Source organism: Seriola aureovittata, chromosome 9 (assembly GCF_021018895.1).
Source record: "Seriola aureovittata isolate HTS-2021-v1 ecotype China chromosome 9, ASM2101889v1, whole genome shotgun sequence".
NCBI classification, from domain to species: Eukaryota; Metazoa; Chordata; class Actinopteri; order Carangiformes; family Carangidae; genus Seriola; species Seriola aureovittata.
The window spans coordinates 8,733,814-8,759,110 of record NC_079372.1 but is presented as its reverse complement, the minus strand read 5'-3'; the positions used below and the strand labels follow the sequence as shown (position 1 = coordinate 8,759,110).

The 25,297-nt window shown below is 39.7% G+C and overlaps 2 protein-coding genes across 2 annotated transcripts in view; one reads left to right on the top strand and one right to left on the bottom strand.

Moving 5' to 3' along the window:
- b4galt5 (UDP-Gal:betaGlcNAc beta 1,4- galactosyltransferase, polypeptide 5) overlaps positions 1–4,310 on the bottom strand; it is a 34,942-nt gene extending 30,632 nt beyond the window's left edge. The window contains exon 1 of the mRNA XM_056384079.1: positions 2,635–4,310. Within this exon, the coding sequence (XP_056240054.1) occupies positions 2,635–2,740 (106 nt within the window). The 5' untranslated portion in view covers positions 2,741–4,310. The remainder of the gene's footprint in view (positions 1–2,634) is intronic.
- Positions 4,311–4,588: 278 nt separating this feature from the next.
- On the top strand, positions 4,589–24,413 carry slc9a8 (solute carrier family 9 member 8). Its single transcript, XM_056384078.1, has 16 exons — positions 4,589–5,015; positions 5,918–6,099; positions 7,381–7,461; positions 8,364–8,422; positions 13,464–13,547; positions 14,019–14,120; positions 14,338–14,372; positions 15,039–15,182; positions 17,239–17,380; positions 17,510–17,615; positions 17,734–17,850; positions 17,941–18,023; positions 18,123–18,234; positions 19,750–19,970; positions 20,934–21,080; positions 22,965–24,413. Exons 1-16 carry the CDS (start codon positions 4,708–4,710, stop codon positions 23,076–23,078), a joined length of 2,037 nt encoding a protein of 678 aa, XP_056240053.1. The 5' UTR covers positions 4,589–4,707; the 3' UTR covers positions 23,079–24,413.
- The last annotated feature ends 884 nt before the right edge of the window (positions 24,414–25,297 follow it).

The window sequence follows — 25,297 nt, the reverse complement described above, 5'->3', positions numbered from 1 at the left end:
ACTCTGAATTATTCTGCTAATTCTGTGCAGCGTCCCCTCCTATATGACCCCTTTCAGCAAAACTGCTCGCATTCAAAGTGTGGCTGCTGTAAGTCAGCTGTGACCCAAACTCCCATTTGATGAGATGTACAGTATAGCCTAATGCTATATGGAGATGAAACTTATGTTTTATGCTGCGAAAAAATAATGGCAATAGGGAATACTAAAGTTGAAATGCTTCTTATACACTCTTAATGGATTAATTTATGGAGAATGTAGCAAGTGTATAGAGAAAATGAAGGATCCACTAGCATCTTTGAACCACACTCTGATGACTATCTGTGTCTTCACCTGCTCTTGAAGCAGTGGATTTACTTATTGAAGGTAATATTGATGTATAGGCATTAGTTCAAGCTAACAGTAGCTGATAAATGGCATCATAACAAAACAGTGCTCAATACTTTTAAACACCCACAACAGAATAAAGCAGCTTGTATGTCTGATTGTGTGTCTGTTTTATTTGTTGAATATGTCCACATTACCAATAAATCTGGGAGAAAATTCAAGCATCACAGAGACACTGAAGATGATGTATTCTGTTGGGGTTGGTTAAATCGAATGCTAATGCTGCATTGTGGTTTTAAATGATTTTAACTGGACCCATTTGCTACCGTTTGTCTATCTGACGAACTGTGCGGGCTCACTGGTGCTACTCTGACCACAGGAGCTGAAACCTCAGCTAATGTCCATGCATCAATATCACTACCAGAGAGTAAATCCTATCAACTGATGTCAAAAAATAGTAACTATTATTTCTAAGCACCATCCCCCAACCCCCAAATGACTTCCCTGTTCAGGCCTGCTGCTAGAGCTCACCCAGGCACCCCAAGTGTAAAAGACTAAACAGTAGCTTTTAGTAACAGCAGCAGAAGCCGGCTTGCTCCTGGTTACCATTTATAATTAATGGACTGGTGCTGCTGGTCCTTGTTCTGTTTCTGAACTAACCCCCAGTAAGCCACGTGGCTATTACAGCCCTACAATAGTCAACACCCAGGAGGATGGATAGCACAGCTCTCAGTCAGTTACCAGACGCCATCAATAGTTCGGCTGGAGAAATAGTGCACAAGCAAATGAAGGATTATTTTCACCCCAGTTACTCAACAATTTATTTGTTTATTTGTTTCACATTTAGAGGAATCATTGCTCTCCATTATTGGGACTTACACTGGCTATTCCTGTCAGTAATGTGTTCTCCATATGAGAATTGATTTAATTATTGATTAAGTTGTCCACAGGAGGTAAAAAGCGTGAATGGATCAATACCCATTTTGATGAGTAAGAAGCACCAGCTTTCTCTTTGATGTTTTAGCTACACTTGTATGACATGCTCATAGAGCCACCCATATTCCAACAATGACAGGCCCTCTCCCTATACCTATTGATTGTAAATGTGTTGGAAATTAAGATGTTTTTGACTTGGTCTCCTCTCAGTGTAATGTTTGTGTGGGAGTATTTACTCTATAACAATGTTTCAGGGAAGTCCAACCTCAACAAGCTAGCACACCAGGATATCCAACCAACAGTGGCTTAAACAGTAAATAGGAAAAAGTCAGAGTAGCCAGCTTTTAAAAAACAGCCCGTGTTTCCTCAAACATTTTCCTTGTGAGCTTTCCGCTTCTGTTGCCAAAAATATAAGGATACAGGCAACCATGTTGTTGCTGTCCATTTGCACATTCATCAGTGTTCTTAAATCCACCCAATGGAAAGTTATTACAGATCTGGTTGGCACAGAGTCAAGGACAGATTCAGGCTAAAGTCCCAGGTTTACAAAAAGTGCTATACATCAAGATAAGCTCTGCCCATTTTGCTACAATAAAGTAATTAATGTTTGGGTATTACATGGGTGATACTAACCAAAGCAGCAAGCATTATTGGCCTTACATATTAGGCTGATAGGATGACTGGACCATGGCCAGAGCTAGAAGGCCTCCAAGAGAGGATAAGTGAGGTACTAAGACTGAGGTGTCCACACATAATGAGAGAGAGAAAGAGTGACAGAAGAAAGAGAGGGGAGGGGATGATAAGGCACATTAATGAATTAATGATAGGAAGGATTCGCGACATGCGATATTAAACAACTGCATGAGATTTAGAGGCAGCAGATGGTATAGCAAATTATATGTTTATCAGTGATCTCTATTCTCAGGTTGACACCAAAAATGTCACTCAGGCCTATGAATCTTTGACTCATAATGTGACCTCTGACAGGCTAAAAACAGAGTCAGACAGGGTGAGGCTTGTGACATTGATATGAGTCAACTTTGCCCTATCTATGAATTTCAAAACTAAAATATCATATTTTGCTTGTGGAACCAGTCGTTACTGTAAGCATTATAATCATAGCTGTTAGGCCTACTAACATCAGCCTGATTATAGTCGCCATGACGCTCATTAGTAGCACTATTATTACCATGTTAAGGTGCATGGATATTATAGGATTGAGCTCCAGCATCCAGCTTAGTCTCATCATCGATTGGGTGAGATCCAGGCTCAGCAGATAGCTGTCACACATAACCCAACAGCCCATGCAAACAGCCCCGCTTCATCCTAACGTCTGAGTATTTCAAATAATACCATCAATTTGATGTGACTTACCGATTCCGGGGGCGGAGTAGATGAAGTACAATGCGGAGGTGGACAGTGAAAAAAGGAATAAAAGCCCAAGGAATGACCTTCTCCGGAACCGCAAATGTGTCGGCATTATACAGGCAGCAAATACACACACAGGAACGTTTGTGTATTGAAAACGACGATAGACCAGTTCCGATGTGTCCAGATGCCCGAGCCTGTAGTCCGCGGACGGTCTGGGTTTGCTGAGATGAGTACAGCGGTCTTTCTGCGGCAGCGGTAAGGAGACTAGGAAGTCAGTCTATTTCCGCGGCAGGTCGAGGAGAGGTCCTCCAATATTCAATCAAGACATTCAAAATCCATTCCTGAGAGGAGGGTTTCTGGATTAGTTCAGCGTATGCCCGATGTCGAAACGGCAGACAATGACAATGCTGTTTAACCTGGCCTCGTATATTCAGTGAGCAACCATCATTTGGCTCACCCAGTACGTCGCTGATGGCTGTTTGGCCGCTTCAGCTCTTCGCCTGCCCGCCTGCCTACCAGCTCTATGAATGGAACTGCCTCTCCGCAAAATGAGCAACACCTAAAGTGGGCGTTAACAGTATTAAAAAAAAAACATGGTTAGTGCTCACAACGTTAAACAGCGTAACCTGGCGACCAGAGATTCGTGTCTATAGGCGAATCAACGCAGTCTGATAACCGTCGCGACGTCGTCATAACGTTCTCATATATGGCATGATACAAAAGCTAGAAAAAATTAATAAATAAACAAAGAAATGGTAGACTAGCTATTTAGGTTAACTACCCTACAAAGCTAAAATACAGTAACTACACATTTGCACAAAAACTGAGTTGAAACTAGAATCTTAGGTTTTTTTATACACCTGTTACACCATATTAAAACGATTGTGCCATAGAAATGTGTAAAATAGTGCATCCATTCTGTGTTGTTAAGCTTAGCCAAAGTGCAATCTCAGCTACCCATTGCTGATTAACTAAGGTGCAAGTAGCCTGACCTGTTTCAGTTTAACTAAGATAACTAATAACTTATAATTTAGTAATTCTAATAAAATTAAGGTTTTACAATTTTATAGCTGTTTGGCTAAGAAGCCTTTTTTGAGATCTTTTTTTCTCAACCTCACAGTTCCTATAGTTACTGCTGTATCACAGGGTCTAACTTATGATTAATCAAAGCAATGATTCAATTTCAATGAATTTTGCGATGAAACTAAATTTAAGCTTAGGCCTACATTCCATGGGGTAATAATGTTCAGTTTGAATTTTGAAGCTTTTATTTATTTATTCATTTATCCATTTATTTAAACTATCGTGTTATGGGTGGTTCTACTATTTTGCCAACCCCAAGTATATCAATAAAGGTTACAACTCAACTACAGCCTACAAAATGGCAGTAAAGTTGAATTAAGATAAAAACTATAAAACAGTTTCAATAATAACAGAACACTTGTTTGGATTACTATATATTTTATTGCAGGGCTGTTGTCTTAGATTGCATTAGTTTTAAGTGAATCTAATATTTTGTACAACATTTAGCTGATTTTGAGTGATATCTTGCAGTATAGCCTACTCATGAATGCACGTCTTCATAAGGGTGAAGATGTAGCATATACACACTTTTACATATTCCCACAAATATTTCTGTTTATTAATTTTCATTAATTTGATTTATAAATATTCAATATATTTCTCAATTGGCGTCCAAAAATATGACTCATTACAAGGTGGCAGGTGTTAACTGTGTTTCATACATCTGCAGGTAGCCTTCTGGCAGTGGTTGCACCCTAAAATAAAACTACAATATCCATGAAACAGCAGGCGGACGGCTGACGCTCCACTACAATGACTCATGGGAAAGAGAGTATAAGAATTGCAATTTGCATCGACATTTGATTTGAACCGTCGAAAGTGAAACGTTATCCACCGTGACAAAAACAAGCACGCGTAATTTGACAACAACAGCTGTATCAAACAGCTTCTCTTTGTTTCGTTGCCATTCTTGAATGCCGATCATGCAACGTAAAGACTACAACTCCCTGCTTAAGGTTCACCAGGAAATGGAGTCATGATGTCAACAGATACATGGAGCTGTCGACATGGAACTGCCTGTTCTTTTTAATACAAAACGCTTCTTTTGGGTCTAAACTGACTAGTTTGAGAATGAGAGGCGTTGGACATAAAGTTGTGTTGCTGTCCGTTTTGTTGTTATTCGTAAATCCATGCGTGCTAGAGCGAGTTGAGAGAGAAAAGTCGTTGGACCTGACTGAGAGAGATGACGACGGAGGAAAGGTGAAAAGGGATCCAGTTGAAAACCACCAAACATTGATAATAAAGGAAAAAGAACATGGACACGGTTCAAACGTCCCACAGAAGGATGGACAGTCTGTCAGGTCTGAGACAATAATTGCTGAATTCAATATTCTATCTTGGCATAGCTTGGCCCAATATAGCTAGTTAGCTGTAGCTCCATTTGTGAAGCTACAAAACAGGTTTCGTGTGTACTGCTTCACGTAATAACAGTTGACAGTCCTCACAGATATTTATTTGATACAGCTATATAAGCAGTGTACGTATTTGTTTTAACCCCTGTAATAGCGCAAACTTTTATACCAGCTTGAATAGTATCTAACAGCACAGTTAGTCAGCCTCGCAAGTTTAATATACACATTTATACACACATAGCTCAAGCAAAACAAAACCTAGACATGTACCTTTTTATGTCAGTTAAAATACAGTGTATGTGTGAGTCAGACCATGAATACTCCACAGAAAAGATGATTTTATGCATCACAAGTTATTTCTCTCCTTCTTGTCTATGCTGGTGAAATATATTCAGTTTTACCTAACCTAATAACAACCTCAGCAGCATTACTTAAATGGGAAACAACTCAAAGGCAGTACTGAAAGTGTCTAAGGTGTCAATACGTGAGCTGATTGAAAAACACTGTCGAGGACCATCTTGACCTAACTGCTTTTACCACCTCTAAATGTATGAACACTTTTCCAAGCGCCATTCATTTGAGTCCCAATAGTATAGTGGTTTTAACCATTAATGATTATAATTGAATTAAGTTGTTGTAACATCCAAAAGTGACTACTTTGCATAAATTATACCTTTAAAAGTAACACAGTGTAAAGTCTGTAATTTGCAATGTATAGTGAGTCCAGAGCTCTATCTATCTATCTATCTATCTATCTATCTATCTATCTATCTATCTATCTATCTATCTATCTATCTATCTATCTAATGTCTCACACCAACATGCTTTTGCTCCTGACTGTCACCTTGCAGCAAGTCCAATGACACTGATAACTACAGCAATGAGAGCCTCCACTCTACAACACCTGCTGTCAAGCCAACGACCCCAGCACCCCCAACCCCGAAGCCCATTCTCCCTGTGCAGACAGGGGTCAAGGCCCAAGAAGAAGAACAGTCCAGTGGGTTGACCATATTTTTCAGCCTGCTGGTTATTGGTAGGTAGCCTCACTGTTACTGCGTTGCTGAACAGCTGCTAGACTCTGACATTTCTATGTTTCAATCTGTTACTGCCAACATAAATGTGGTTCATGCAAAATGCATAGCTTAGCCCTCCTACAGCTAATAATAAAGGGCAAATGTACAGCCACTTGAGTGTTTCATTAAATCAAGTGTGTGGATGGTGATTCAGGATGAAGGAAGTGGATAAAGGAAAGGATGTGGTTACACATTAATATGAGTAAGGTCATGAAATGCTTCTCCAGGCACACAAAGTGCCCATTATGCACTTTAGTTCACTGCAGTTTAAGTCACATGCTTACCACTGTAAGGGTTTAGAGCAAGGAAATGGCATAAATCATGCATAAGGCTACCAATTAAACCCATTCACTTTGTAGATGCATAAAAATGTTATTTTGTCTTGAACAAAATTTTTCATCGTGAAAAACATTTGATTAGTTTCGAGAGGCACAACATGTAGGAAATGAAAGGCATTTGTTTAGGGAAGTAAATACCAACTCATAAGTGGTTTGACTGAGATAGTACAGGTCATTGATGAGAAACCGCCTCAGAGTACAATCTAGAAAGAACACGTTAGTCCTAAATAGCACTTCCTGTAAACCATAATAACATGATGTTCCATTCCCCTCCATGAGTGTGCATGCTTTAAATAATCCTGAATGTAACATCTCCCTTATGACAACACAGTCCAACTTTGATGAACTGACCTGTTCTAGCTTCAGTGTTGCATACACGTTTTCATGATTATCTCATTTGCTGCACTGCATTTTTACCAAATGTATGAATTGCCGTTTACTTTACTTCATTGTGGCCTTCGGGTTTGTCATCATAATTATGCTAATATGCGTAAGCACTGATTTAGCACATTGATATACATGGTTGCCTATGGTACTTTCACAAGCTAATTTTATGTTTTAATTTGGGGCAATTATCTTTTCATTGTACAGTCACAGAACTATAATTTGTATGTCAAGCAACTGCTTTGTAGCCATATTCATGTCAAGCAAGTGTATTTGAATTAATTTGCAGAAAATATTTTTTATAGTTAGACTAATTTGATGATATGTTTGTCTTAGACATCTCTGGCCTGTCTGCGGTAGGTTGTGTGAAGGAAAGCAGCCAAAGAAAAGATCTTAACTCAATATGATGTGGGGGCTATTTTTGGGCTGATGTGAGTTGGTGTGACATGGTGGTCCTGACGTGGACGTATTTGTCCTAAATATTCACTCAGTGGTTTTTGCTCTTCCCACCGACACCAGGTATCTGCATCATATTGGTGCACTTGCTCATCAAGTTCAAGCTGCATTTTCTTCCAGAGAGTGTGGCTGTCGTGTCCCTTGGTGAGTACTTCTTATGTAACATGTTGATCTGCCTGCACAGTCAGAATCAAATGTATACTTTTTCAGTATTGAACAGCTCTCTAGGAAACCCTTATTTACTTTTGTTATTTTTTCTTGGGGGGGTTGGGAGGGTTGGGCGGCTTTGGGAAAGGGACATTTTCCAGAGATACAGTTTTGCTGATTGAGTGAGGTCACCTCAGGTTAATTCTACTTCCTCTAAATCCCCCCATTGTCTTCCTCTTAACATGTTTGCACAGTTACACTTACACAATTCAGTGACACACATCTGTCTTGACCCTGGGGGCCTTTTCCTCTTTTGTGCCCTGCATGCTACATATGCGACGGAGCTCCTATCAGTGATTGGAGCAGGGGGCTCTGCTGAAGAGAGATAACACTCTGCTTACAAATCATGAAGGACGGCTTTTCCTTCCTCATCACTTCCTCTCTCTCATCCAGTCATTGTCAGTGTCTTCCTCTGCGCTATCCCATTCCATCGCCTGTATATTTGGGTCTTACACAGTGCTTTGACGCTTATACTCTTTACTGCTCTACTCGTTTCTTTTTCCATCTTATCTCTCTCTTTCTCTCTGCCCTTTACAAATCTTTGTGTTTTCCTCGCCTTTTTAATTAATGTTCTGCGGGGCTGTGTAACAAGAGAGCTGAAGGCCCAAGGGGACTTTCTCAAAGACAAAAACTAAGACTGTAGCCCTTTTAGACTCTATCTAATTTATCCCTGAACCATGGTGGACATTTGCTAGACATCCATTTGTTTTAACCACTAAATTAGCACTTTGCCTCAGGTTTTCACCCCATCTGTGTTCTGATTGTATTGAAATGTTCATATGAAGTAGTAAAATATTTAAACAGTTGTATTGTTTTTCCTGTATCCTTGCTCTTTCTAGGGATTCTAATGGGAGGCTTTATCAAGATTATTGAGTTCCAGGAACTAGCCAACTGGAAGGTATGGTGTTTGATTGTTTGCACACGGCTCGACAACTCTTTTTCGTATTCACACTGTACTGGCCGCGATAATTGTTCATAGACATAATTAGCAATTAATGGTGTTTAGTTTGGTTTGATTCATTTAGCGTGAAGAAAAACAAACACATTCCTCTACACACAAAACATGAACAGCATGCACACACCTATGCAGATTTATTCTATGGAGATATTGTATCTTATTCAGTTTAAACCTTTGAATTATAAGACAAAGTTTCAAATCCATCAACAAAAGAATTACACTCACTTCATTCTTGATATTAAATTTATGTTAAGGGTCGTGGGAAATGTCACCACAGCTTAAGTGTTGGCTTATTGAAAACATGCTTTTTCTAGTTTTTGTATGATGCAGTTTATCCCACAGCAAAATTCCCGGGAACCCCCCACTCACCCCACCCCAACCCAGTAAACATCTGTCGTCCCTGTGCTGAAGTTTTTTATCTCGCTTTCTGTGCCCGTCTTTTTCCTCAGTCATTCATTTCCTGGTCGCTGTTTTTGCTACAAATCTCATCTCTCTATTACCTAGCCATACTGACACACACTATTCTTTGCTTGGTGTCTTTCCCTCGGTGTCCCTGCGAGCCCTCCTTTTTTTTTCCCCTGGATCTCAGCCTTTAATTAACATTCCTCGTTCTCTGCCAGTGAGAGAGGGAACAAATGAACAAGGGAGGTAGAAAGAGAGAGATGTAGAGTGAGGGGGAGGGAGGAAAAGGGGACAGGTTGTGTCAGTGTTTCTTTCACACAGGGGCCCATTGTTTTTTAGCCTGGGGGCTCCAGGGTGTTGCTGAGTCATTGGCACTAGTAACCAGAGCCCCCCGAGCCCCTTTCCCCCATTTGCCCCGATCATGTGAATCTTTAGCCTGCTATATCCGTGTTTGTGTTTAACTTACAGCAAGCAGACGAGCTCACCTGTCCACATATTGTAGGCGGTGGCGTCATGATCAATTGTCTCTAACCAGCTTCATAAAAACTGCCTGAGTAGAGTGTAATGAAGTCACACACTGATATGGAGAAGTTTCTTTGCAGGAGCGTGGATATGCGTGTTTAATAGGCCGATGGAGACTTCAAAAGACCCAGGCCATGATGCAAATCCATTATGTCTGACCTATTTGTTTTTCAGAGAGCCCCTAAGAGCAGGGTGCACCATGTAACCTGTTCAGTGAGTAACACAGCCAGTGGCAAAACTGTGATTCTGTCACCATCACTTTTTTCAACTGCAACTCTTTTGAAATTGTGCATACAGTGCACTTACTTAAAGGTCCATGTCTTACCATCACAGTTAATGGAAGGCATCTGTCCTCCCTGATCAACCGCTGTCACAGTTGGTCTCCTTCTTTTCAATCACAAGCTCATTTTGCAGGTTTAAACTGGATGCTTGTAGCTACCAATGTTTATGGCTTGTGTCTTCTTCTGCAGCTAGCATGTTTCTGACACCGGCGCACTCGGCTAATCTAGTAAGCCTCCAGGAATGCCTTCCAAACCACCGAGGGTGCGCAAGCCCCTCAGGCAGCCGCATCCTGTCATCTCTGTCTTTGCCCTCGCCTTTCACCAACAATCTGCTTTCTTGGCTTTTTCCTACCAACCTCTCTATTTCCAGTCCTCTCTCTGCACTCCTGCATATGAAGAGAAGCTTTTCCCTTATGTGCTTTTCTGGTACTATTCACTGCTTTTCCTTTTCTCTCATCTGCCCATCTCTCCCCTGTGCTCTGACACAGATTGAAGAAGAAATAGCATGCTGGTACGAAGCAACATGTTAGCAGCACTTTGTCTCTTAGGCAAAGCACAGAGAGAGATGCATAGGTGAATGTATTTCCATCTACAGTGTACTTCAGATAATAATTTAGTTTTCTTTCTGTTTTAGCATTCTAGCATGCACTGTATAATCTGGGCTCATAATTTCTCCTCAGTGACTGCAGTGGTGTGTTTTAAGCCCCAAAGGGCAGCACATACTTTTAATAGATCTCTCCCACACCGCAGAGAGAGAGAGAGAGACACAAGGAGAGCAGTTTTAATTGTGGTTTCAGGGGCCTTTTTCCCATGTGGTGATGTCACAGTGTGTCAAAGCCGAGCCTCCAGGGAGCCTGTACTCTGAACGAAGGTCTCTTCATCGTTCCCGCTCATATTTTTCTGTTATCTCTCGACCCTCTTTTAACTGTGTTCCCTTCATCTTTGGCATTCATCTTTTCTCATTTAGTTCAAGCTCTGTCTCAGCACTTCCCTAGAGTATGCCCATCCTCTGCTCTCTGGATTTATCTATTTCATCTTTCCTTCTTTTACAACACATATTTCTCTGCTGTCTATCAATATCAGTGCTCCTGATATTACCCCTCTCATTACCCCTTGTCATTCCACAACCTTTCATCGTGGTTTCAGGTTTAGTCAATCGACACAGCATTAATAATCAACAGTTTTGATGATTGGTCAGTTGTTTAAGTTTTTTATCAAGCAAATATAGAAACATTTGCTCTCAAATTTGATGATTTGCTGTTTTCCTTTGTTTTATATCATTGTAAAAATGATATCTTCAGGTTTTGGACTGTTTGTCTAAAGCAATAACCAATTTGAAGATGTCACCTTAGGTTCTGAGTAATTGTAATGTGCATTTTTTAAAATTCACTCTGACATTTTGTTAAATAGTCACTTAATCGAATAAGTAATTGACAGGTTAATGATTTCAACTCTTAATTGCAGCCCTACTAAAATCAGTCTCTTAGACAAATTCTCAGAAGTACTTGCTTGTTGAAGTGTATTTATTCAAATCTGTGTAGATGTGTGTATGCAGAGTCTGTGTGTCCTTGTTCAGTGAATTCTTATATGTGGCAGTGAACAGTATGTATACATGCATGTGCTGCAAGTACTGCTGTGGATGTCAGATTGTAGCGCATGCCTGGCATACCTTCTTCTGTGTCAGGTGTTAATATTCATTCCTGACCTTTCACCTTACCTGAAGGGTAGAGTTCTGCTGGAGATAAATGTCAAGAAAAAGTGTTAACCTGAGAGCATTCCTTGCTGGCCTACTTTTCCTGATATTTAAATGCACAATGAGACAAAGTAAGCAGGAGCCAAGCTTTGTTTTACTCTAGCATACATCCTCTATAGGCTATCCTCGATGCCTGACCCATTTTAAAGAGCTTGTCTCTGGTATAGTGTAGGTTGGTGTCATCCAAATTTATCAATGGAGCCAAAGCCATCTTGACAGGCAAAAGTCAGTGCACTGCATGGTCTTTAATTAAACAATGTGCTGGGGTATTGTCTCCTCTCATTTGCCAATCACTTCATGGTCTTATGGGTCTTTTTGGGCCTTGAATAATTGGTTAGATGGGAAGAAATAGATTAGAAATTCAGAAGATTAGATTATGAAGCTAATCATATAATTTTTCATATCCTTTTTGTACTTTTCATTGCATTTGATTCATTCAAATTTTAGTAATATATGTCAAATAATAGATAATTATAGATTAAAACTGTGGTTGTCAGAAGAGAGTGAATCACATTATCATCCGTGTCACAGCAGTTCCTCTTTATTAAGGTATAGCAAATCGTTCCTCAGAAATTTTTACAACAGTTGTTGCAGAAGCGGATCGTTTTTAGGGAACACACGTCAAATGTGGAAATGACTGTCTAAAGTTCTGCTACTGTCGCTGTTGCGATTGAGAGTCAGGCTCTTCCAACTGTCAAAACCGGCTCCCATAATACAATGAGAGAGATTGTTGACTGGGTAGAGTAAATATGGGCCTGCTGTATTCCATCTTTCTGACAGACACAACTGTAATGTCCACCACGGTCCAGAAATAGATCCTCCCTATTAACACTCACTAATGGATACAGTATATTGACTTTTTCATTATTAACACAGATTATGCACAGCACACACATACACAAACACGCACACTCCCATATCGGCTTTTACAAGAACACATAGTGCATCATGCACAGACACATTGGCAGCCAGAGCGTAATGCACAGGCACATGATGCCTACGCCTGATCTGGGAGGCTGGCCCATTTAGCTGAGAAGCAACAATGATTTCATTATATTGCTGAAATAATCAGAGAGCTCAGATCGCCGGGATACTCTGTATGTGTGTTTGCATGCGTGTGTTTGAGAGACACTGAGAGATAAAAAAGGCTTTTGTAGGTATTCACACCCTTTTTACAGTATGTGTGAGAGAGTCTGTCAGTATCTGTGTTAAAGTGCATACATGAATTGGCTGGCAGGCAAGCATTCTCCCCCTGACAAACACCTTGTGTGTGTGTGTGTATGTGTGTGTGTGTGTGTGCTGTTTGTCATCCTGGAGTCAACATCCAAATTTGTTTTGTCAGATTAAGGGCTGCTACTAACAGCTCCAGCATGGCCTCCCTCGTCACCCTTTCCCCTCTTCCATGACTAAGTATAAAGTCAGCTGATGATCACTGAACCGACTTTCATCAGTCAGACGAATAGTAACAAGTATTTGTTGAGGACTACATAATAACCACAAGCACATGTTTTTTTTTCATTCAGTGACAAACACATAATTTGATGCTGATAAGCATTAGGATTTGTGTTTGGATTAAAGACCAGTGTAGGCTTCAAGATGACAAGGCCTGAATGAATGTGTAACAACTCAGTCCAAGCAATTTGTTAAATGAATAATGTTTCCTGTTCACTGTATTGAGTAGACTCTATTCCTCTTCAAAATGTTCTGATTTGTAATTTATTATGCCTCTGCACCGGCATTTAATGAAATTTAATTAATTAACTCAGTTTAATTGAATTTAGTCAACTTCATTAAATTATTTCATTTTGATTGTGTAAACCTAACTCCAGGTATTAATTCTTGTTCAATGTAAAAGGATTTCTTATTCTACTCCCAGTTTCACACCAGTACATTTTCCCTCTTGTTAGTATCAACCAGCATGCAGCTCAAAGCTGAGGTTAGAGTCACTAGTCTGTCACATGACAACTGCTGATTTTGTACTATTAAAATGTAGACTGTGTGTAACTTTGTCCTTCTCTAAAAGGAGGAGGAAATGTTCCGCCCAAATATGTTCTTCCTGTTGCTCCTGCCGCCCATCATCTTTGAATCTGGATATTCTTTACATAAGGTATGGCACAATGTGTGCATGAAGCAGCATTTACACAGCACAACACCTTCAGCTGAAAGACAATGCTAGGCACATTATGAATGTGATGTACTCAAAAGTACTAATTTAAACATAGCATTTAGGCATATAAATCAGTTTTCCACATGTGCACAACAAGAACAAAAGAAACAATTAAAGTCACCAAAAGAAAAGAAGAATGCCAGAACCTGGCTTGTAACATTTTATTTTTATTTTTTACAGTCTGGATTGTCTTGTTTTCCCTCTCTATTCACCGATATCTCAGACAGGTCTAAAAGGCAACAGTCCTTTCCAGATGCATTATGTTTCATTACTTGCAGTGTAATTATAGGCCAAACTATTTTCTCTGTACTGTTACTGTGTCCTACTCTTCATTTTAATACTGGCTACATGTTGTATAATTCATGTTACTAAGCCCATGAATACTGAAGGTATGTGTCCATGTATGTTCAGGGGAACTTCTTCCAGAACATCGGCTCCATCACCCTCTTTGCTGTTATTGGCACAGCTATCTCTGCCTTCATAGTTGGAGGGGGTATCTATTTCCTTGGGCAGGTAAGAATTTTAGCAGTATCTGTTAACAACTCTGGCGCTGCCAGGGCCTGTTCAGATAAACTTGTGTGAACTTGTGTTTTGATTGAATATTTTCAGACTTTCCTGGTTTAATCACACAATATGAGATTTATTGAAATGCGTAGCCATTAATACTTCCTTTGTTAATTAGAATCCTCTAAGAGTTGCAACAAGAGTTACACTTTGTTTTTTTTCTCAGGCTGATGTGATCTATAAGATGAGTATGACTGATAGGTGAGTGTTTGTTTTCTATTCTAACTAACATTAATATGTTTCTTACATCCCTGTATAAGAATAACGGGATATCTCCAAACCCCTAGGGATTTAACTTTTGTACTGGTAAGCTTTTTTTTTTAAAAATCTTTGTGTCGAAAATGACTTAAAGGGGAATATCAACCACTGACATCTTCAGTGTGCTGTAAAGTTTGATAGAGCAAAACTCAAGCTTAAGAGTCGATTAGCAAGTTCCAGACAATAGGATAATGGCTGCTAGAGACACAGTGAGTGACACATAAAAAGCATGCTACTCCACACCCATGAGTTTTTGTGTACTTGCGTAAGTGTGTGTACTTGTGGGCCTCACTGCTCAATGTCATTGTGTGTCATGCATTCAAGCAGGGCTTTTGCTTATTCATTTCCTTCATCTATAAGAATGTGTTTTCAGTCCTGTATGTCTGTGTTGCAGAAACTTCTTAGACAGGGAAGAGTATGCACCAAATTCTTACAACAACTCAAAGCCTATTTGTGTGACCTTATCTACTGAACATGATTGGGGCACATTCCCTTTCTCCATTGGCTATGTTAATGTTTCGTCCCTGCCCATATGTGTTTGTATATACATGCCTGTAAAAGTGTCTTTTCATCACTATTAAACTCATTGTCTCTCCTGCCATTCTGTAGCTTTGCCTTTGGCTCGCTGATCTCAGCTGTGGATCCTGTAGCTACCATCGCCATCTTTAACGCCCTCAACGTGGACCCGGTCCTCAACATGCTGGTGTTTGGTGAAAGTATCCTCAATGACGCTGTCTCCATTGTCCTCACTAAGTAAGAATCTTGATCTGCTCCCTCATGGCTTGTTTAGTCAACAGAACACATATAAGCCGTCCATGCGTGATCTTCACACAGCTTTTTTTTCCACACCCCCTAAACAGGATGTGCACGTCTACAGATATTATCACAACACCACTACCCAAATCTTGCACCCACAGAAACGATATAATCTATCATCAGTGCAAGAAAACAGTTGTAGATGGGACAGTTTATATACAGGGGAGGTTTAAACATGAGTGCTTGATGATGTACATCTGTGAATGAACCACCCAGAAACTGCATCCAGGCAGGCAAGCAGTGATCACGATAAGCAGTGAAACTAAACCTACAAGAACAAAGTCCTACTTCAACAGCTCTTATCAAAGTGCTGCACAACAAACAATAGTGAATACAAATTACAATAACAATGTGTTAGCTTACTCCAAGTTAGTCAGGCTAATGCACATTCGACATACGGTGGCCACCAATGTGTTTAGACAACTGTATTACAATTACAATTCATTTTAGCTTTCTATAACTCATAGCTACCCAACAGAGTCTGTCCGAATGACTTGTAGACAAGATTTAGTATTTTTATTTTATTATCTGCTGCTGTGAGCACATATATTCTGATATAGGGTGCAATTATTTACCCTAGAGCAGTAAACATCACATACAAACAGTTACACTCAGCAATGTAAATGTTGTTCCTAGAGGATGTTCATGGCATCTGTGTCATATCAGAAAATCTGCTTTACAGTAATGATGGTAAATAAACAGTCCCTTTGACGCTTTTATCTTTATCTGTCAGCAAAGCTCCAAATAGGCTGTTACTAAAATCTATAGCAGGTTTCCTAAGTGTTAACAATACTGTGTCGTATCTACAGACTGTTTTCTTCACACCCCTTGAAACAAAATCTTGACTGACAAGTTTGATGGAACCAGACAGTTGGCAGGAATGCCTTGTTTGTACGCATCACTGTCATCTTATCTGCTGTCTGTACTCACTTCATTGCTGCTTTATCTCTCCTACTCACAACCAGCTAAATGTGCAAAATGTTCTCAAGTGTCTGCATGCCCCTGTAGAGTAAATGAATGCATGAATAATAGATAGGCCGAACAACCCTGGCAATTTGCTTGTTGTTAGCACTTCACAGACTGGCTTTCTTAGAAAGCTACTTTACAGTTTGGCCCAGTCTTTCATTGCAGCCACACAGTTAATGCCTTTGCCTGGAAGCTTGTTAATAAGCACTGAAATCAGATTATTTGTCATATTGTCATTATTATGATTGATTATGATGATTAGTTACTCCATGCTGTCTATCTATTTGTCTGGATAACTGGCAATTATAAAAAGGATTTAAATGAATAATTAATAGATTTTCTCTGTTCCTACAACTATAAAACATCAAAAAATGTTTTGATTGGATACAGATATGATGATGAATCCTTTTCACACAACTACATTAAAGTCAAAAGAATAAACAAAGTGGGAGAGTTTGGTAGCTCACCACTTATTTGCTGCAAATGATGTCACAGATGTTACAAAGGAAATGCTTGAGCATTACTGTGCCATTATAGTTTATGTTTGTTTTATAGGTTTGGTGCTTTACAGCTCCAGATGTGCTTAAAAGTAATGCTACTCTTCAAGATGTGATAAAATGTATATTTAACATTCAATGGCAATGGCTAGTATCCAAATGTGTTCTCTGTGTGGCACAATTTCATAAAAATTCCCTTCAAATTACATTCCTGTGAAGTCATTGGGGTGATACGATACAGCCAACTTCTGTTTAGCCAACAGGATTTTGATGGGATTACAAACTCTGCATACACTCTAATCCACTCACACACACACACACACACACACACACACACACAGTCTCTCTCTCTCTCTCTCTCTCTCTCTCTCTCTCTCTCTCTCTCTCTCTCTCAAACTGTGTGAGTTTCTAGGTTTCAGTGGTGGAGTGTTTCTGCCCTCTAGGGTCAGATAGAGGTACAACAACAAAGAATGTGGCTTCATTTGACATTTTTCTCTCTTTTTTTTTTCCTTTTTTCTTTTGTCTTTCAGCACAGCCGAGGGTTTCTTTTCCCGCTCAGACAACTCCATGGTAACGGGCTGGGAGACTTTTTTGCAAGCGTTGAGTTATTTTCTTAAAATGTTTTTTGGATCTGCTGCCCTGGGAACCCTCACTGGACTCATCTCAGCACTTGTATCCAGACTTGTGTGTGTGTGTGTGTGTGTGTGTGTGTGTGTGTGTGTGTGTGTGTGTGTGTACTTGATATTCTTGTTTGTCTGTTTTTCATCCGATGTTATTTATTTTCCCTAACTCTATGACCAGTTTTTAAAGCACTTCGACCTGAGGAAGACTCCCTCCCTGGAGTTTGGTATGATGATAATCTTTGCGTACCTACCCTATGGCCTGGCAGAGGGCATCAAACTGTCTGGTGGGTGCATGCATACACAGGCACATACTTACATACACTACACATCTCAGAGGAATTTTGTACGTCTGACTATTATGACTATTTAAAAAAAAAAAACATGTTTTCTCTCTACCTACAGGAATTATGTCTATCCTGTTTGCGGGAATTGTGATGTCTCACTACACCCATCACAACTTGTCTCCTGTCACCCAGATCCTCATGCAGCAGACACTGCGCACAGTGGCCTTCATGTGTGGTCAGTGAGTTACTTCTTATTCTCCCAAGCTCCCCTTTGTTTTTATTTTAGAATAAGTTCTCAACACAATTTTTCAACTTCTCTCTTCAGAGACATGTGTGTTTGCCTTCCTCGGTCTCTCCATCTTCAGCTTCCCTCATAACTTTGAAATATCCTTTGTCATCTGGTGCATAGTAAGTGCCCTTACATTTAAAAAAAAAAAAATCTTATCTGAATGGTGTCTCAGCTTGTTCCCTCGATTGTCAGTGTTACAGCTGTGACTCTCTCGGCAGGTCCTGGTTCTTCTGGGCCGAGCGATCAACATCTTCCCTCTGTCATTCCTGCTGAACTTTTTCAGAGACCACAAGATCACACCCAAAATGATGTTCATCATGTGGTTTAGTGGTGAGATGATGCAACAAACTGCTTGATCAGTGTATTACAAAAATGGCTCTTTGTTAGTGCTTAAGCCGTGGCCATTGCCCAAACAAAGTGTGGCTGTCTCTGGGTTCAAATGAAAGTATTAACAGCTGAGGATGAAACAAGTCTGAGTCCATCGACAGAAAATGAAGCTGCAGCCATTGGGGTCATCAGTTCATTGTTTTAGTCTTTTTTTCAAGCATCGGGTTTTGGACTTTTAGTCAGACAAAGCAATTCAAAGATGTCACTTTGGCTTGGCCGTGATGGGCACTCTTTTTATAGATCAAGAAAATAATCAGCAGATTAATGGATAATGAAAATAATTGTTGGAGCCTGAGTCACAACTATGGAAAACAGATATAGGGCTTCAGTAGCAGGCTGTGAGGTGTTTGGGGCTTGTTCTTACAGAACCCCCGAAAGCTGCCACACTAACAGTGAGCTTTGAAGATATTCTCATTCAAGGTTTGTTTTAATAAAAACTCTCTGTAGGTAGTTAGCTTAGCAATTAACAACAAACAGGTAAGCAGACAATCTTGTGCATGCTCCATCTCTCTGTCCAGCAGCAGCTCAACATAAATTGTCCCACAACATTGCCGCATACAGTCGGGTTCAAAAGTCTGGTCACAGACCTAGAACTACAAAATGTCTCAGAGTTCATGAATAAGCCCCACCCACCACCAACAACACAAAAAACATAAAAGGAAAGTGACAATGTGAGCCGACTACTCAACCGAGAAAATGCTGCTTGTAAGAGTAGTTTCAATAAGAGAAGGATCTCTTCCAACTCTGACCAGTTGCATATTATTCCAATAAGTGTATTTTTGATATTCAATTCAATTTGCTTTATTTCACAAGGAAATACACTCAAATACTGATTTACATTTATAACTGGAATGATTAGTTGACAGAAAATGAATCAGATAGAGATAGATAGATACTTCATTATTTCTTATATTTTATCTGAGGGAAATCCAGGTATCCAGTAGCTTACACGCCATATACAAAAACCACCACCCACCATATAGTAGAAACAAAAAAATCCTATATAAGAAGGTAAATAATAGTGTTAAAAAAAAAATAGGAAAAAGTTAAAAGGCAGAAAAAGATATAAAAAGAGTAAAACAACACACTACACAGACAGACCTATTGGATAGGCTGCCACTTGCATGAGCGCCACCAGAAATAGAATCTGCAACTATTCCAATAACTGATTAATCATTTTAGTTGTTTTTCAACATTCTCAGATTCTACCTTCCCGAATGTGACAACTTTGGGATTTGGGCAGTTGGTCAGATAAAAACAAAGACTAAACAATTAGTCACTTCATAGAAAAAATTATCGTAGTATTAATTAATAATGAAAATAATTGTTATTTACAGCCCTAATACATTAGAAACAAACAATGAAACAGTTAAAACATATCAAGTGTCAGGTTTCAGTTTACATATGTGTTTTGTGTTGCCCTTTCACAGTCTTGTTCCACCTTTTTCTATCTGTTAGGTTTGAGAGGAGCTATTCCCTACGCTTTGAGCCTTCATCTCGGCCTGGAGCCCATTGAGAAGCGGCAGCTCATCGGCACCACCACCATCATTATCGTACTCTTTACCATCCTCCTCTTGGGAGGCGGGACGATGCCACTCATCCGCATTATGGACATTGAGGAAAGCCAGTCACGGCGTAAGAACAAGAAAGACATCAATCTCAGCAAGACAGAGAAAATGGTAATGGATGAAGCACTTTGATTTCACACACACACGCACACACATATATCTTGCCATAGGTCACTTTTGGGGTCATTACAGAGACTTAGATTAATTTCCTGGAGACTTACCCTAACCCTAACACAGTCCTTTGTCTTGGTCTAACCTTATCGTTAAGCACTGACCTAAATATCAGCTTTTTCCCAAACAAGACACAGCTTTTGTCCTCTCTCTCACAAGTCATCCCAAGTTAACTGGTCTTTAGTCTGAAAATTTTCCCCAAAAGTAGCATATGACAGAAATATACACACACACACACACACACACACAAACACACACATCAACAGATTGTTGGTACTCACTGCGGCGTCCTCTCATCTGCCATCAGACTATTACTGTTCTATTCAGAGGGAAAAAACATCAAAGGGCTGATTGTGGTTCGTGTGAAGGACACTGTATCGGGGGGGGGGGGGGCACTCTCATCACAGAGATGCACAAATAAACCCAAATAAGTAGCGTTAATATCATTTTCCAGACACAGCAGAATGCAAGCTATTGTGTGTAAAATTTCACTTGGCTCCGTTGGCTGTAACTCTAGAGAATGGGTCTTTCTTTTTAAGTACATCCTACCATTGAGGTCACTGGTGGTTTGTGGTGGTGCTTGTGTATATAGTATTTGCATGTTTGATGTCTTCCAAAACCAAGTGTTACACCCCGGGGTACCAGCAACTAGATCTAGCAAACTTTGATGTGATTCCCGCTCTTTTGCTCTCTCCACTCTTCCTCTCCCATCCCTCATCCTTCTGTGTGTGATCTCCACTCCACCATCCTCAATGCTGTCCTATCGTTTTTACTTTTCTATGCACACACCCTCCTCTCTTCCATGTCTTTCACCCTCATCTCATTTGTTGGCACGTCTCCTTTCATTTCATTTTATCTATTTATCTGACTTTCTCCCTCCCTCTCCTCTTTCTCCCTCTCCAGGGTAATACCATAGAGTCGGAGCACCTATCAGAACTGACAGAGGAAGAGTACGAGGCTCAGATCTACCAGAGACAAGATCTGAAGGGCTTTATGTGGCTTGATGCTAAGTACCTTAACCCCTTCTTCACTCGCAGGCTTACCCAAGAGGTGAGAAAGAGAGACACACAGGAATCCCCTGAGATGCCTGGAAGGCCACATGATATCATTCACTATCTCTTAAACATATTTAATTGTTTTGCACTCATATTGGTTTGATGTCCAGTAAATAGAAATGCCTCTCAATACAGCAGCCAATCAGTAGATTCCAATTTGACAAGGCTTGTAATTGTTTTTGTTGAGACTGTAGGAGGTGATTAGCTTGTACCTAATTTTTGAAACCATATGAGGCTACGCACCAAGTATTCACAGCCCCATTTTAGCTGCTCAAGAACTAAATGACCACACTGAAGTAAAATAGAAGAAAAGTGGCTTCGCTTTGGGCTCATGCAGTATGTATTTTAAGGGATTTTTGTTTAGAGGCTGAAAATATGGAAGGAGTGAATGGACATTTTTAAAATATTCATCCCTGCTGACTGACCGCTGAGGCGTCTTGAGATTTAACATCTGGAAAAAGCAGGTGTAAAATTTGTGTCACTGTTTCATTGGACACACACGTAGAGAGAAAGACTAGCTAGGTCAAAAGATACAGGGAGACAACAACCTACTGCAGCAAATTAAAAGATGCTTAATTAAGGTGCTTTACATGAGCTGTCCATTCAGCCATACAAGACAAAACAAATAAACATCAGTGCATCCATTTATTTTTCAAACTGTTTTCTTTTTCCCAAAATGTATTTTTACTGACTTTAATCACCTCATAGCAAGTCCAGTCCAGTGTATGAAGCCTGTTTTATCATTATTTAGTAGTCTAATTATGGAAGTTAAAAATGGTTTCGCCAAAAAAAAATCTTTCATCCCTCATTTATTCACTGATCTTTTTGTTGAGCTCACAACATCAGGCTGTTTAATAAACATTTGCTCACGTGTAGACTTCATTTTGCTGGATGAATACTCTCTGGCAGTTCTCTTCAACTAATATTCCAGCAGCAGAAGACTTGTTTTTCGCTTCACTGCTTTCCAGACACGTGTTACACGTGTCAAAACGGCCTGGCATCAGATCTCATTTTGCGGCACTTAATGCAAATCAAATTAACTGCAGCTGGGCTCATTTACATCTGGAGTCTTTGTAAGTACCCTCCTAAATTAAAATGTAGTACCGACACAAAACTTTACGCCCCTGATGGTAATTCACTGTAGGCTAAATTGATTGTTTTGCAAGTTTAGGAAATAATCTCTCACCTCTGTCCATCAGCTCCGCCGAGGAGATTATGTTTTCACCTGTGTCTTGTTTGTCGGTTTGTTTGTTTGTTTGTCTGTCAGGAGGATTACACAAAAAGTACTGAGCCGATTTGCACTGTACTTGGTGGAGGGATGGGGCAAGGGCCAGGATAAACCCATTAAATTTTGGGGCAGATCAGACCAGATTCTTTTACTGTGAATTTGTTAGTCTTTTTTTTTTCTCTGAAGTCTGGTGTATATTGTTTGATATTGGCCATGGCGGAGGGCTGTGCTCTCTGAGTTCCCTTCTAGTTTCCTATTCTTTAAAAAAATCACCCGTAACATGGACATACTGTATGCTGCCATTGGGTTGTCAGTTGGTAGTTATGACTTACAGTAGTTTTTGCCTAAATTTCTAGTGCACAAATCATAACAGAGCAACATTACATAAATTTCCAAGGGAAGAAGTTTCAAACCCTACCAATAAAGAAACTCAATACGATATAAGATATTGTCAATCAAAACCATTCACAGGATCAACAGAAACAGCAGAAAAGAGCCTCACCAACCTGCATGTTCCTACACAGTTACTGAATTTTAAGATTTGTTATTTTGTTTATCCATCTACTCTCGTAGTCTGTGTATCTGCATGGTCATGTTTATTCTTACAATGTGTCCTGATGTGCCAATTTGTGGTGTGTGTGTGTCTGACAGGACCTGTTACATGGCCGGATCCAGATGAAGACCCTGACCAACAAGTGGTATGAAGAAGTTCGCCAGGGACCCTCAGGCTCTGAGGATGATGAAGATGAAGCAGAACTTCTGTGAACTGAGCCAACACTTTCAGTTCATATGAAAACAATGAATGGACATTGTGTGTCCTGGGCAGAGGGAGTGTGTGTGTATGTGTGTGCGTGCGTGCGTGCACGTGTCTGTCTGTCTGTCTGAGTGCATGTGTGTGAAGACGAGCACTGTTCTCAGTTTCAGTCACATGCACTTCTTGTTTGATCACCTGCCACCAAGTTTATGTGACAAAATAGTTTCCCTCAGTGCCCACTGTGGATTTTCAGCACACAAACTGGGCTGGAATGTGTCAAAATCTTAGTCCCAGTAAAACTGGATTTGAAAATTGTAACACTGGATGAAGCAAAAAAAAAAAAAGAAATCTGTGAAAAAATAAGTTGTTCATATGAAGGCCATGTTATTACAAGCTAAGGAACTGAGACGATATCTTGTTCTGCTCCTGTTCGCTGATCAGTTGAACAGCAGGGAAACCAGAGACACTTTTCCCAGGTGTTTCCTTTATAAAAGTTTAGGTCTGAAGGGAAGTCGGCAGGGAAGCTGCAAGGGATATTTTCAGTGTAAAGCAATACTAGAGCACCTGTTCACTTTTTCTCTTCACTTTTGCATAATTCATTGCTATGTGGCACTAGCTTAAATTGTGCTTGCCATGGGAGGGAAACAACATAATCACGCTACAGGCTCAGTTTTTAAAGTGAGATTTGTAATAAGCCACAGGTTACTGCTTTGAATAGCTTCCTGTTGCAGCATAATTTAATTCTCTCTGGGTCTCTACGTTTTGTATGCATCACTGGTTCTGAGTTCATTCATTAAAAAACACATACTGTATACATATGTAATGAAGATAAAACAAAAGAAATGATGCATGAGCCACACCCCACCCCCCCACCCCCCAGCAACTGTAAGCAACAAAGAGAAATGCAGGAGAGATTTAAAACTAGTGAAACGTGCTGGGTAAAACTAATGATTCTCAAAACATTACACACCTAGCTTACAGAAGAATAATTATGCATAATTATGCAAATCAGAAATTGCTTTCATTGTCAAGTATGGTTCCAGTTTGGTTTCCCTAAATTAACTGTTCTCTGTTTATTTTCATTCTCTGGCGAGGTTCCTGCCCCTACACTGTGCATTAAGTAGAACTTGAAATGTTGCTTTTGTGTTTTTCACTGTGGATTTCTAATTCAGATGGGCACCAATGAATGTGTGGGTAACTGGGAATATGGTCTTTTGAATGTTAATGTATTTTTTTCTATTTATTTATAAGATGTGCTGTTTGTGGGATATAAGCTTTTATACAAGCTCTATGAGCACTGCAGAAATATAAACAAAGAATCTATAATAAATCATATTGACATCCTATATGCAGCGTCAAATGCTACTTTAATGGGAGATGAGCTACACCAGTTTATTGTTGCTAATTTCCACAAATTGGAAAAACTTAGTTCCTATTTTTTGAGATGCCTCTTAAGAAGTGTTGTGAAGTAACGTTTAAAGATTTTTTTTAATGGAATTTTAAAGAGGAACTCAGGCAAACTTTAAACCAACTCAGGCAGCACTGTAATACATTTTTTATAAATACACCTAAACTAAATTAGAAGAGTACTGGAATAGTGCATAATGAATAGGAACTAACAACTTTTTATAAATGTATAGACACTTATTGTAGAGAATGTTAAAGTCTGCCAAACTAAAATTGGACATAGTACATAAAAGAACTTAAGCATGGAGAGAAATGTAAGACATACAAAAAATATATACATTGCAGGTATTTTGTGATATGAAGAAAAGCGTTTAATTTTTTTTTTTTTAAATTGAAAATCTCCTATGCAATAAGATACGTAACAGAAAAAAATTCAAAGGCCTATGTGAGTTAAAATGAAGGAAAACTCAGTGCCATCTTTACACCATCTTCATGTATCTTTAATATCGGTGATTTGGTTAGTTAGTTATGTTTTAGTGTGAGCTTCAGTGGAGTTCGCTTTCACTACTCATTTCGAAAAACAGCATGAGATAATTAGTCTGTGGACTGTGAAGTGGGAGGTTATTATGTTCCCAGCTATAACAGGGAGCCAGACCAGTCTTCAGAGTAATTTAAATATATAAAAAGGTTAATGTGTGGTCATGCTGGGGAAAATATCCTGTTACCTACAGGCAAAGTCCTCGTGCCAACTCAACCTCAGACTGACACACCCTTGAAATGTCTCTGGGGATTTCATCGGGCATTTTGATGAGGAGACGAGTGA